Source organism: Gymnoscopelus braueri (genome assembly GCF_963280865.1).
Source record: "Gymnoscopelus braueri genome assembly, chromosome: 3".
Taxonomy (NCBI): domain Eukaryota; kingdom Metazoa; phylum Chordata; class Actinopteri; order Myctophiformes; family Myctophidae; genus Gymnoscopelus; species Gymnoscopelus braueri.
In genome coordinates this window covers 19,417,178-19,432,516 of record NC_137612.1, presented here as the reverse complement: position 1 = coordinate 19,432,516, position 15,339 = coordinate 19,417,178, and the positions used below count along the sequence as shown (strand labels likewise).

At 41.2% G+C, this 15,339-nt stretch overlaps 1 protein-coding gene across 2 annotated transcripts in view; it reads right to left on the bottom strand.

Moving 5' to 3' along the window:
- Window positions 1-1,416: 1,416 nt before the first annotated feature.
- Window positions 1,417-15,339, bottom strand: part of chl1b (cell adhesion molecule L1-like b) — an 89,692-nt gene continuing 75,769 nt past the window's right edge. For both annotated transcript variants that reach the window (XM_080423904.1, XM_080423903.1), the window contains exons 24-26: window positions 7,435-7,566; window positions 4,816-4,888; window positions 1,417-2,141 (exon numbers count right to left, since the gene is read on the bottom strand). In XM_080423904.1, coding sequence (XP_080280030.1) covers window positions 1,931-2,141; window positions 4,816-4,888; window positions 7,435-7,566 — 416 coding nt within the window. In that variant the 3' untranslated portion in view covers window positions 1,417-1,930. The remainder of the gene's footprint in view (window positions 2,142-4,815; window positions 4,889-7,434; window positions 7,567-15,339) is intronic.

Below are 15,339 nucleotides of genomic sequence, written 5' to 3'. Positions count from 1 at the left end.
ACCAGTTACAGTCTGGTAACACAAAAAGGTTTAATCCGTTACAGTTACTATGAAAACACTGTAATCAGATTACTGATACACTAAAAGATTAGACATCTACTTAATGCATTACTGAGACGTACAGTACAGTATGTTCAAAGGGGAAATGTACAGACAACATTGGAATTGTGTGTCGCAGCTTAAAGGTTAATTGTGGCTGTACCAGCTGTCAGGCAATCATTCTAAATATATTACAGTCTATGAGCCAGAATGAATTGTCTGTTTACTTAACACTTTATTTGAGAGACCAAGTCATTTCACCCTGTTGGAGGATACCAGGTTCAGTTTGAAGTAGGTAATTAGTCATCCAAAAATGGATGACATTTGGAATGTAACATTAGGCAATACGTTTGGCAGCTTATATTGGAAAACCCTGAAATAGGCTGTTTAAGGTAAGCAGTGGTTTAATTTGGCGATGGGTTATATTCCAACAACTTCTTGGAAAAAGCTATTAAACAAGGAAAAAAACGGGTGGAAATTGTACCTTTCAAGGTGATATTCGGAATGCAACTTTATGATATATTTTAATGCATTTAACCACCGTCTATATTACCTTGTTACTACCAGGTATAAAACCTTAAGAAATAAGTTAATAAACAACCAGTACACATATCATATTTAATGGATCCATTTCAAATATAAAATGTCAATAATAATTGCTTCAGTTGAAAAGCAACAACTTCATATCCCCCACATTATACTCGTTCGCGAAAAAACATGACGTGAGAAACAAGACTGCATAAAATGATGTGCAATTAGGAAATGTGGCCGTTTCTTTTCTCTCCCTTACTTTAAACATTCATACAAACTGAATACTATAATTCCATTTACAAAAAAAAAACATTATAATGCAAGCGCTCCCAAACGTCTTCATTGTTTTGCGGTAATAAAAAAACACTTTTTTGCACATACAATATACAGTATTTATATACAGCATACATTTAGAAATGGCCATTTCTCTTACGACTTGATAAAACGGTATAGCTTCATAGAATGAGGATGGCAGTGCAGTTGACAGTGATGCATTACGTTTCACACAAGATGGTGCTCAGTATGGATAATGTCTTCTCCACCGTTATTTGTTCCTCCTACACAGCAAAATCCGGAGTGCACATTTAACCCATTAATACCTGGGACGCATCTGTGTCACTTTTAGATTTCTTTAGGCTATTCAAAAATAGCAGATATACAAGCTCATAGCGCGGCACCGAGTGCCGCGCTACGAGCTTGTAGATCTGCTATTTTTGAAAAATCGTGAAAAATATTTTTAACACATTAACTGCCAAGACCGTAGTCCTACGGGCCGTTAAATCCAACTGTTAAGCGCCGAGACCGTAGCCCTACGGGCTGCGGTCTTTTCGCGCATGCGCGGTCCGGGTGCACTTTCGGAATTTTTTTGATCCACTTCCGTTTCCGGTTTGATGACAGGAAATAGAATTATTTGGGATCCGGTTTTCACGATCACGCCCGCTCCCATTCTACAGACGAAACTGAAACTCAATTCTCTTCCTGTAGTTTTTTCTCCTCGCATTTCACTGTTTAACGTAATCCGCTCTAACTCAAACATGGATGCCCCGTTTGACACGTGGTTTTCACTGGGAGATACAGGGAGATCTCGCGGATGTAAACAGACTGTGTAGCGCTCAATCTTAAGGATTTTAACAAGATCTATGGCGACATGAAAAAAACAAAAAAACAACAAAAACACCTTGGCACTGGTGAGTACATTATGAGATTAGCCCTTGGCAGTGGATGTGTTAAAATATTCTTTTCCGATTTTTTTTTTAGGATTTTGAAAATGTTTAGAAGCGGCCTCAGGTCTTAATGGGTTAACCCCGAGAGCGTAAAAAATGGACCCTTCCATTTCTGACACCCCGGCTCCCGCTCCGCTCTACGCCGGGGTTTGAACAGTGGCTTTGATCTCCCCGGACGCCCGCTTCTCCCCCTTCCGCCCGGCGTACTCCCCGATGAAGGAGCCGTCCTCGTTGAACTGAGCATCCTCGTCGCCGTAGTCCACCATGCTGTCCCCGCTCTCCGCCGCTTTCAGCTCTCCTCCGCTCAGAGAGCGCTGGCTGCCCTTCAGCGGCTTCTCGTCGTTGTCACTGCAACAAACACGCACAGCAGAGACACGGTGGATTTAGAAAAAAATCTTTTTTCCTTTCCTTTTTTAAACCATTCAATCCGGGAACGCATCTACAAATGTCTTCTAAATCCCAACAGTTTTCTGAAAACCGTATGCTGCTATAATATCAGTGTTTCTCAGACTTGTTCAGGTCAAGAAAGAACCCCCCAAAATGATATGTGTTTGGTCGCGGACCCCCATCTCAAAATATGTTGTTCCAGGGACCCCCCAGAAGCAAAGATTTGAGTTACAAATGTTCGCTTTAAAAGTATATATATATTCAAAGATTTACACACATTTTCAAGATTTTTCAAAAATAGCAGATCTACAAGCTCGTAGCGCGGCACTCGGTGCCGCGCTATGAGCTTGTATATCTGCTATTTTTGAATAGACAAAGTGTAAAATAATGGCTTTTTGCTCTCATGCATTGAAGGAGGCATGAGCTCGGCTCTAGGCTCTCCCTAGGCTGGCAGAGGGAGTGTAGCGCCCAGGATTACATTGTGCAATTGGCACTAGGTGAAAAAAATGGGTTACAAAAATCGTGGGATAAAAATGTAATAAAATAAAATAATGGCTATAAGCTCAAATCTAAAATGACACAGATGCGTTTCCCGGATTGGATGGTTTAAAATCACCTCATTTCTCTCACGGCTTCACTCTCTACACTACTAGCTTATTGGCAAGGACATGGTGAAGGCTGGAGCTGTCAGAGCGGCCCCAGCAATGAGCCTCCGTGATTGGCATTAGCATTTACCCTGCCCTAAGCGACGGGAAATAATAATCATACATATATGCACAAGTCAGGACATTTTATAATTACGACCACTGTTTGCATATGAGTGCAATTGACAAAGAGAAATGGGATATTGATGGGGGACATTAAACTGATGGGGGAATTTTGAACCTGCTCATGCTGCACCCCATAATGTGCTTTTTAACCGCTCATGTGCGGGGTTGTAATATGTAAGATGATTAACCTAATAAGTGACCAGGAGGAACAAGAGGGGGGCATTTACATGCATCTTCCACTAAACTCCGTGATTTATTCCAGGGACACTTTCTGAGCAAACTGTATAGTGACAATTAGAAAATATTATTTATTTTTTCTCCAAATTTTTTATCCCACGATTTTGTAACCCATTTTTTCACCCAGTGCCAATTGTCTAAGTAATCCTGGGCGCTACACTCCCTTTGCCAGCCTAGGGAGAGCCTAGAGTCGAGCTCATGCGTCCTTCAATGCATGAGAGCTAGCAAGCCGCTTCTTATCACCTGACAGAAAATATTATTCTTGAAATAAACAATTCAATTCCATTCGTCTTGGAGTTGAGGGCACGTACCGCCGCCGAGCCACTTTTGACACTCGTCTCGTCAAAGATTTTTGTAGTGGCGTGCAGATTTTTTGATTGGGGAATCGCTCCGGGACTCATACTGCGGGAGGGCATTATGAATTGGACCACTAAAGGATTAATGAAACGAGGGCCCAGATATTACTGCCCCCGAGATGAGATTCTTTCAATTGTTGCTGATTGGTTTTCGCCCCCCTGCTGTGCGGACGGGGGCAAAGCCTTCGCTTAGCTCCCATTCAGAAACAAATGGAGACGTCTGGAGCAATGAGGCAGCTCCTCTCTAATGAGACGTCAACTAGTGAGGCCATCATCACCACCACCACCACCACCAGAACACACAGCTGCCTATTCACGAGGCCTTTATAACAGGGAGATATTACAACAAACGCCACACCACGTGTAAACAGCAACACGGGGGATATATACGCTTATTGCTGTTTATCACACAGTCACAGTTACTCAGCTGCTGCTCGTCATCGCCGCTGTCTCTCCCAACAGGGCTGTCTGAAGGGGTTCTGCGTAAAGCAAGTGGTTCTCAACCAGAAACCAGTGGTCCTTGAGGGGGTTCCCGGGTGGTCCCCCAGCTAAATGATGGAGAGTTGGTAACCAAATGGACCCTTATAGATCTTCAACTCTTGAGAGCGTAAAATGAAACCAAATGGACCCGTAATTTAACGGTCTCAAGAGTTAAATGATTGTTAAACATCTGCATTACTTATTAAGTAACAAGAAGTCTACACAATTAGAGAATGTAGAAGAATTGTTATTTTGATCAACGTTTGCCTGTTATCTCTCCTATTGGTACCAACATCAATACAGGTCTGTAACTCCAAGAGTGTACGAATGGAACTCTCAGCGTTAAATAAACACTGAGGATTTTACAGTCTAGATTAGGGTTGAAGAGATTAAAAAAAAAAAATCAAACGGGGGTCCGTGGCCTAATGCATATCTACAACGGCATATTAGGGCCATCTAGGTAAAAAGTCTTTATAAAGTCGGAAATTTCCGACTTTATAAAGTCAGAATATTGCCCCCCCCCTCCACTCTCCGGCTTTTTTTTCTTCCTTTTTTTTTCACTTAGATGGCCTTTTCACTTAGATGGCCCTAACACACCGTTGTACAAATCAAACTGTTATGCATTATCAAAACTCAAAAAGGTTGAGAATCACTGCTGTATCGGTGGTACAGCATGGATTACAGTATGGTGGTTGTATGGTGGTATAGGACACCATGTCATATCGGTGGTACATTACAGTATGGATTACAGTATGGTAGCTGAAACGCCACCAGGGAGGATTAAGCTTATACCTGTATTCACAAAAGGTGTCGTCGTTCATCCCCTGGGACTCCACATCTGGGTGAAGGTCTTCTTTCTCTTTTACTGCTCAGAAGAAGAAGAAGAAGAGGAGAGAGAGAGAGCATATCAGTGGATTCCTCCAGAGATGAATAATAACCCACTGAAGAGCACTGTGACCTTTTATTGTAAGGTTGCTTTGAATATCCTCGCTGTCGGGTGGAAACCTCATATGTCCAAAACCGGTACTTTTCAGGAAATGGAAAAGAAAAGAACCATTGGACCAGAGTTCCATTGGATCCAATGTTAATACTTTTCATTTGTTAAATATTTATACAACCAACAGACAGGCTTTAACCCATTAAGACCTGAAGCCGATTCTACAAATGTCTTCTAAACTCCAACAGTATTCTGAAAAAAACGTATGTTTCTATATCAGTGGTGCTCAAACTTTTTCATGTCAAGGACCCCCAAAATTATATGTATTTGGCGGACCCCCATCTCAAAATAGTTTGTTCCAGGGACCCCCCAGAAGCAAAGATTTGAGTTACAAATGTTCGCTTTAAAACAATATATATTAAAAGATTTGCACACATTTTCACGATTTTTCAAAAAATAGCAGATCTAGCGCGGCACTTGGTGCCGCGCTACGAGCTTGTAGATCTGCTATTTTTGAATAGCCAAAGTGTAAAATAATGCTTTTTAGCTCAAATCAAAAAGTGACACAGATGCGTTCCAGGTCTTAATGGGTAAAAAAAAAAACTGAAATAGCAAAAACAGCCGATCTACAAGCTCACGACGTGTCACATCCATCATGAGCTTGTATATCGGCTATTTCCGCTACTTTTGTGTAACACTGTAGTATGGGCATTCAATTACGAAAACTAGTTTAAAAATGGAGATGCAATGTTTCTGTCCGACAGCAATGACTCCCAGCGCCCCACACTGGTTTCACACAGTTCAAATTCTCCTCTTTTTTATGCATAACATGGTCTACTGTATGCTCAGAAATTATAAAAACATCAGGTTAATTAAAGTGAGCTGACGGTGCTGTGTGTTATGCTTAACATATCATGTCAGAAAAAGGTTAAAAGGAATGACAGAAAGAGTAAGATGGAAGAATGAGGAGCGCATAATGAGAACCCCACCCGCCCCCCCCCCACAGAAACACAGAGCTATGTGTTCCCTGGTCTTATTCTGCTGACGTTTTAAGTGATAGCGGGTACAAGATGACAACCAGGTGGCCATTAGCTGGTGAATGATCAAAGCTGTAAAAAAAAGGACCCTCATGCCCAGAACATTAACCCTTTCAGACCGAGAACGCATTTGTGTCACTTTAAGATTTCTTTGGCTATTCAAAAATAGCAGATATACAAGCTCATAGCACGGCACCGAGTGCTATGAGCTTGTAAATCTGCTATTTTTTAAAAATCTGGAGTGAGTGAAAAATTTGAGCAAATCTTTGAATGTATATATTTATTTGTAACTCAAATCTTTGTTTCTGCAGGGATTCTACAAATGTCTTCTAAATCAGAAAAACTGTTTTTTTAAAACAAATTATGTTGCTATAACCAGTGGTTCTCTAACTTTTTCAAGTCAAGGACCCCCAAAATTATATGAATTTTGGCCGCAGACCCCCATCTCAAAAATATTTTGTTCCAGGGACCCCCAAGAAGTTTTAACAGAGTTAAAAATGTTCGCTATGGAAAAATAGATATTCAAAGATTTATCACATTTTCAAAAAAAAAAAAAAAAAAAGCAGATATACAAGCTCATAGCGCGGCACTCGGTGCCACGCTATGAGCTTGTATGTCTGCTTTTTTTTGAATAGCCACAGAGATCTAAAAAGGACACACAGATGCGTTCCCGGTCTGAATGGGTTAACACGGTGCTTATGGAATCATTCCCGAGGCGGCTGCCTCATGTAATATTTGCATCTGGAGTGTGGGCTTGCACACACCGCCTCGCTTTGTAGTCGCGGCATAAAATAAACAGCGTATCAAAGCAATGCAAAAACTCAAACGTCGCAGGTATAAATGTGTTTTCCTATCAACACACGTTTTCCTATTCCCCTGTACACATTTGCATTGAAATGACCCCATGGCGTGATGCTTACTCCTGGAAAATAATACATCTGTTTAACTCTTTAAGACCGGGAACGCATCTGTGTGTCATTTTTTAGATGTTCGTTGGGCTATTCAAAAATAGCAGATCTACAAGCTCATAGCGCGGCACTCGGTGCCGCGCTATGAGCTCGTAGATCTGCTATTTTTGAAAAACCATGAAAAGTTGTGCAAATATTTTTTTTTATCCCTTTTTTTTGTGGACATTTTTAACTCAAATCTTTGCTTCTGGGGGTTCCTGGAACTAAATATTTTACAAATGTTCCAAAATATATAATCCAGATTTTGTCACGAATTTGCCAAAGAAATCTAAAAAATGACACACAGATGCGTTCCCGGCCTTAACGGGTTAAGTATTCCTCTAATGGCAACCCAGAATGATTTGTAATTTCTGCCTTAGCAACAAACAGCTAAATGGGAATACAGTATAATAACACTTGGGGCATTAATTAGTTAGCATTCAGGAGGGCATGGGCATGCATATACTGTGCGAGAGTGTGAACACCTTACCGGAATACTTCCCTCCTTTATTTCTGTTGACAAAGCAGGCGATCAAGACAATGAGGGTGAGGAGAGCGATGGCACACATCAGGCCAATAAACCAGCCTTGGGTGGATATCCCTCCGTGGATGCTGGCCAGCCCTGAAGAGAACAAATACACCCACACAGTGACTTTGACTCGCCTTGGCCTCTACATCGGGGATACTTGATTGAATGTTTACATCGACAAACGACTATCTGATGCAAAGAGGCAAGAGGTGGCAGGTAGTGTGTGTGTGCTGCAATAAAGACCGGTATTAATATTAAACAGCTAATCCGCTTGTCTAATTAATCAAGTAAGGAATGCTGTGCAAATGTAATTCCTTTTTCCGCGAAGTCCAAGCAGCAGGCTAAATCAAATCCTATCGACATCAAGGAGGACCACGCGCGCGCAGCACCTTGAGTCGCTTTCAAGGGCGTGCTGAGTCTAGCTGCACTCAATGGCTCAATTGACATTTAGTAGTTGTGCTTTTTTTTGTCGAATTTTGTTTTGGTGTGAACTCTTTTCGGCGTCCCTCCTCCTCACCTTTGGACCTGCTCGTCCTGATAACATCTTCAAATATGCTAGAATTATCAACCCAGTTGTTAGTCATAAGGCGCACAGTGTACTCAGTCCCAGGCTCGAGCCCCTCAATGACGTGGAAAGCCCTTGAGGTGTTTACCCGCTCAGATATCTTCCAGTTACCTTTACCTACACACACAGGGTGGATGAACCAGGAAGGGTTAGTACTCAGGAGAACACACACACAAGAAGCAGTAGCATGTACGAAGAAAAACACATGAAGGACTATGTCAGACATAAAACACACGGGGTTATTGATGTTAGTTGTACGTCTACAGGGAAGGATTTCTTGGCTTTGAAACAAAATCATTGTGACATAGAGCAGACATTGATACTGTAGGAAAAGGTAATATGATCTTACGGTTGTTCAAATATGCAATATATAACTCTGAATCCTTGTATTGGCTTCCAGGAATCCAGCTGATATTTGCAAAGTTGTCACTAACAGATGAGCTAATATTCAACAGGCCTGGGACTGACAGACAAGATGAGAAGAGGAGAGAAATGGCAGAACAGTGTTAGTAGAGGATATAGCAGACACCATAGAAGGCCTGGGGTGGGTTATTATACACTAAAAGAGTGTTTAAGTCACGCACGCATGCACATGCACACACACACACACACGCACGCACGCACGCACGCACGCTAACACACACGCGCACACACACGCACACACACACACACACACACGCACACACACGCGCACACGCACCACCCATGCTGTTTCTATTCCTGACAACACTGTAGAAACACATCAATAATGTCTGGAGCAGATGTTAACAGAATGATAATGTGTGGATGAGGGAAAGCCAGTGATAAAGCCATGCCTTAAATGTGACATAAAAAAAAACCTATAGATTCAAAAAGATCAACAGCTAAAGATAATTATGACATTAAATGTGGTGCGCTGCAGTACGTGTTGCATTATCTGTGAATGTGCCCTGTGATGTACTGTATACTCACTATGCTGGCCCACATTAAAAACAAAACAACAAAAATAAAAGTCCTTTGGTGAGCTTGGATGTCTTTCCACAATCATGTGTGCTTTTGTTCATTTATAGTCTGCGAGTATCTGTGCCAAATTTGATCTGTATCTCAGCAGGCTAGTGAAACCTCTGTGTGTGCTGTGTAACCCTAAAAGAAAAGAAAAATACCCAAACAAACAAAAACCAAAAACAGCAGCAGAAACTAGAGGTAGAGAGAACAATGTGCAAGGTTATTATTGGAAAAAGTATATTTTGACAGCAGCTGTCTGAGCACAGTCAACAAAAGTACAATCCACTTCATTTCCCTACGGCAAACATGCAAATCTTCCAGCCATGTCTCCAGCTCCGGCTCCGGCGCATCAAATTTGCTCGGGTGATAATTCGGTACACAAGGACACCTGGGCGCCCGTACCGCCCATCCCAATGAGCTCACAAATGACACCATCTGACTAATATTGATGGATTAGTCCAGCAGCTATGGTAATTCCCTTCATTGGACGTTGTAGGACGACTCGCAGTGACAGAGGGCCCAAGCACTAAAAATACCCCGAGGCTGGCTGCTGTGTTTTGTCACCGCACTCTTCAGCCTCGCTATTAAACGCTGCGGGAAGCAGCTGCTGCCCCAGCAGGCATCTGATGGCCCTGAAAGACGCCACTTCAAAGTCAGGAGGGCTCTTTAACCCTTTAAGACCGGGCGGGAACGCATCTGTGTGTCATTTTTTTGGATTTATTTGGGCTATTAAAAAAATAGCAGATCTACAAGTTTTAGATCTTTGAATATATACATGTACATATTTCTAACTCAAATATTTGCTTCTGCTGGTCCCTGGAACAACGTATCTAGAGATGGGGATGGGGGGTCAAATACATATCATTTTGGGGGTCCTTGACATGAAAAAGGTTTGAGAACCACTGATATTATAGCAACATAAGTTTAAAAAAAAAAAAAACTATTAGGATTTAGAAGAAATTTGGAGAACCCCCCAGAAGCAAAGATTTGAGTTAAAAATTTTCACTTAAAAAAATATATATATTCAAAGATTTGCACACATTTTCACGATTTTTCATGAGCTATGAGCTTGTAGATCTGCTATTTTTGAATAGCCCAAAGAAATCTGAAAATGACTCACAGATGCGTCCCCGGTCTTCATGGGTTAAAACAAGAGACCAGGAAAGAATCTATTCTCATCTAGGAGGTTTCAACAGCTTCCACTTATCCACTTATCCCCGTGTAACTGTAAATATCAACCCTCCCAGTATGGGGCTCACACCTCCCTCACTTGGCCCAGGGAGGACGTTTCGAACCCCCCTCTGTATATTTTTTCCTCAGCTCAGATGCTGCATGCTGCCATGGACATTTCCTTGTCCCACAGAGAGTTTGTTTGTTTACCTGGTTGAATATTACATGTAAATGTCAGGTGACTGTTTAGTCAATAACCCGCCGTGTACAGAGAGGACGGGGGCCCCAACAGATCAATCAGTGACAATTAGAGATATTTGTCCTTCATTGGAGTGACTAAACACATAGCGCTCACACCTTTGGGTCAGGATGTGTTGCTGCATCGAATATTCAATTTTTACATCTGGTGGGACTACTACAGCAGCAATGATTAATAATAGATTATTTCAGCCACTTCTTCTGTGGCTTGCGTCTGAATGTGAAGCAGCTATACCTATGGTGGAGCGAGTGCTTGGTTTGGCCACAGGGGACCTTGTGGTGCTTGGAGGTGAGGGGAAGGCTGACTGGCCTGGAAAAAGGAAGACATAGCTTTGTGGTTATCAATTCGGAGAAGAAGAGGCATATATATATAAGCTACATGCTAGCGGGAAGTTATAGGGTTAGCGCACACTTCAACTACAGAGGCTATGTGATCTAAAATTAGTAACTCTTTGAGAGGTCTACAACATCTATGGTGCAAACAAAAAATATTAAATACTATATGCTACCAAGCATTATGTCAAGGGGCTGATTAAACACTGTCTGTTTTACAAGCCATTCGACATTTCATCCAGTTTTGACTTAGATACGGGCTGACAAATAACCGCTGAGCTTCCCAGGAATGAGGTTAATGGAATTGCGGTCGTAGCCGCGCCATAGCAAGTCGGAACTAATTTAAGATGAAGGTGAAATTGGAGCTATCTAGTGAGTTCACACTGTTGAGGAGACCTTTGTGTACGAGAATCCGACTGTCTAGCAGTTTTGCTACCGGCTGTGTTGTGTGCACGAGACAATAAACAACTTGAACTTGCGCGTCCAGGCTGTGTGCACAGAATATTTCACACCTCCAGACTGCAGGATGAGGATAAATGTGTTTGCAGATAATTGTTACTATAGCCTGCTTGTGGCTATAAAAGAGGAGCTTCTGTGTGTGCAGAAAGCAGTGTTTTTTAGGCGGCTATAGGCAACGTTCAGAGTTCATTTGTAGATTTGAATCGAGAAAGGATTAAGAATTAAAATCGTTTCCCACGTTTTCTCGAACTCAGCCATTCACAGCAGTCAGATAATGAATAATGAATGACTACTAAGCAGTTAAAACTGGAAACGGACTGTGAGTTTAAAGAGCAGAAAGAAGCACAGAGAAGACTTGAATAGAAGAAATGTAGACATTTTCACTGTAAATATTGGTACAGGTGTGTTTATAGATACCAAGGAATGATTAAAAAAAATGACAATTGCTAAATTATGGGACATTAATGTCTCGCTTGAGCTTGAGCATACATAATGACACGAAGAGAGGATAGATGGTTGCTGCCTCTTCCTGGGTTTAAGCTCTTTAAGCATCATTTGTTTCCTCTGTGTGAGTTCCACATGTGACACTGAGTATGCGCTCTTTCTAGGATAAAAGTCAATATTCATTTACAGAGTCACTAATGAGCCAAGATTAATATGAAGTTATAATTAGGTTACTCATTAACCCATTAAGACCGGGAACGCATCTGTGTGTCATTTATTTGATTTCTTTGGCTATTCAAGTCTGTGCCGCACTATGAGCTTGTAGATCTGCTATTTTAGAAAATTTGTGGCAAAATCTTGGATTAAATATTTTTTAAAGCGAACATTTGTAAAATATTGAGTTCCAGGGACCCCCAGAAGCAAAGATTTGAGTTACAAATGTCCACCAAAAAAAAAGAAAGAAATTCAAATATTTGCACAACTTTTCACGATTTTTCAAAAATAGCAGATCTACAAGCTCATAGCGCGGCACTCGGTGCCGCGCTATGAGCTTGTATATCTGCTATTTTTGAATAGCCCAACGAAATCCAAAAATTGACACACAGAATGCGGTTCCCGGTCTTAAAGAGTTAACATCGCTATTGCAGAGAAAGCCACAAACTTTATCTAGAAAACGGTTGACATTTTGCTAATGGAGGAAGGCGTGAGTAGTGCTCTCTGCCGATGGCAAGGGCAAACAGTAGACAAGGTTAATTATTCATCAATGAGTGGGAAATGTCTGCGTGTTTATCGTTCTGTATTCCTGAAGTAATGTGTGTGTATGAGCGTGTCACACCTGCTCACACAGCCCATGAATCTATCTACCCATGCAAGCTAACTAGGGCCCACACACAGCTACAGTAATTAGAGCAGACTGCTTAAACATGTGGCGTACCAACACAGCACTTTAATAGATCAATCTGAAATACTGTATAGGCTATAGTGTGATTCCATCCGTCAAATGGTTAACCCATTAAGACCTGGGGCCGGTTCTACAAATGCCCTCTAAATCTAAAACAGTTTTCTGAAAAAACGTACGTTTCTATATCAGTGGTTCTCGAACCTTTTCATGTGAATGACCCCCCAAAATTGTATGTATTTTGGCCTGCGGACCCCCTCAAAATACTTTGTTCCAGGGACCCCCAGAGGCAAAGATTTGAGTTAAAAATGTTTGTTATAAAAATATATATTTAAAGATTTGCAAAAGAATTCGAGATAAAAAAAATAAAAAGCTAATCTACAAGCTCATAGCGCGGCGAAGCTAAAATCTAAAATGACACAGACGCTTCCCCCGGTTTCAACGGGTTAAGGTCATGAATGAAGGGCATCGTGCCGTACATTTTTTAACACACCCGTAAACGGCAAACTGCTGTCCATAATGATATGCGTGTTGGTAATGCCATGGTTATGTACAGTGTGCTTGGCTGTTAGTTGCCCAAAGCCTATTTCATACTTTGTCATACAACGGTGACATTGGTTTGGTCACCAGTGGTGTAAAAAGTACTCAAATGTTTGACTTAAGTAAAAGTATCAATACTGCAATGTAGAAGTACTCTGTTACAAGTAAAAGTCCAGAATTCAAAATGTTCTTGAGTGAAAGTACAAAAGTATTGGTATCAAAATGTGCTTATAAAGTACCAAAAGTAAAAGTAGTAAAATATTTGAAAATAGCAGATCTACAAGCTCACACGCGACGCGTTGTGAGCTTGTAGATCGTCTATTTTCAAATAGCCTAGGTATAAAATAGGGCTGAAGTGGTTACTGTATGTTTTATAATGTAATAATTTATATCTGCAAAGTAACTAGTCAACTTAAGTTTTCAAATAATTGCAGTAGTTTCCTCTGAGATGTAGTGGAGTAGAAATAAAAGTATATACAATTGGAAACACTCCAGTAGTAAGTAAAAGTACCTCGAAATTGTACTTAAGTACAGTAAATGAACTTAGTTCTGGCGCTGTTTCCCATAGTGAGTGTCTCACTCGAGAACTAAAAGAACCGGGGTTACATACGTAACCTCTAGTTACTTCACACCACTGGTTGTCACCGTCGTGAGAGACGAAATATAAATTAGACTTTTAAACCCTACAGATACAGACAGACCGGACAGAGCCAGACTGGTTTATCAGACAGGGCTCTAGAACCCCGTCCCGGCATCTAACAGTACAGTACATACTGAAGAGGAGGTTGGAAACCGTGGCGGAAGCTGCTGCAGGGAGACGGAAAACACAAAGACAAAGCAAAAAAGCAATGCATAGCAAAGCAGCACATGGTAGAACTGTCTGGTCGGCACACACCTGTGTGCACACATGCATATATTAAACATACTCACACACGCATGCACATTTGTAATGAAAGAGCAAGCTGCTGGCACACACAGGACATTTTCTGGCAGCAGTGCGAAGGGAAGAGCCTTGGAGTAATTAACATGATACAGGAGCAAGGCAGTGGAAAAAACAAAATGACGGTAGCACGGCTTTAATGTTCACTACTAATGTGTCTCCCTCGAGTGTGTAACAAGAGACGTACGAGACTCCATGACAAGGATATTACATAGACACCCAATAAGAGCCCCCACACACAATGTGATCAATTCTTCTGCGCTAAGATACAAATAAATAAACAACTACAGAATCAAGGAGATTTCTTTTCTTTGAATTTATCATTCTCGCTGTGAATATATGCATTAGTTCTATAGTTCTATAGTTATCTCTGCCAACAGACCGTCGGTATTGTACTACAATACCATGAACAAACTGTGTTTGTCTGTCCGTGATTCTTTCAATTATAGTGAACAAAACGAAATAAAAAGGTAAGTGAAGCCCACTCAAGTGTTTCTGTTTTGTCTTTTGTTGTGCTTTATACTGGCACTCCGGCAAATCTGTTTGCATTTTACCGTTTCATTTGAATCTAATTATTTCGTTTGTTTCCGCGCCCACAGTCTCATCAGCACCTTAAACTTGGGTTCTGTGATAAGTTGAGGCACCGTAGCCTATGAAGTCTTCAAACGAAGTCATTAAAATGGAAAAATTGAAAACAAAAGATTACATGCAAGGGATCATCCAGCCCATTATGATTACTTACTGTATCCAGCAACACCTTCATGATTACACGATTCAATATTAAAACCTTTCTGTTTCCTCCGCTCAAAGCATTTTTCTGTTTTTAGCTGATTGTTTCGTACCTCACGTTCTCCCTCCAATCAATAAGCACTTGCTCTTTCGTGACAGTGACAAATGAAAACCTCCATCGCCCCCGTATGAAATTGTTTATAAAAATTACTTACATGGAGATTTGAAAAAGCTTGGCCAATGCCTGTATCATATTCTGCCAGTTCAACGCCATTTGATAACACTGAAAATGCCATTGTCACCTACTGCATATACTTCACTTAACCTAAGTTCTGTCAGGCCCCTGCAGGGCACCTTGTGTCCCATCCTTACACAGACACATCAGTGTTCCTCCATTAAACCCACACTTTAATACATTAAGACCGGGAACGCATCCGTGTCATTTTTAGATGTCTTTGGGGTATTCAAAAATAGCAGATATACAAGCTCATAGATCTGCTATTTTTGGAAAAATCTTGAACATTTTTTCAAATCTTTGAATCTATA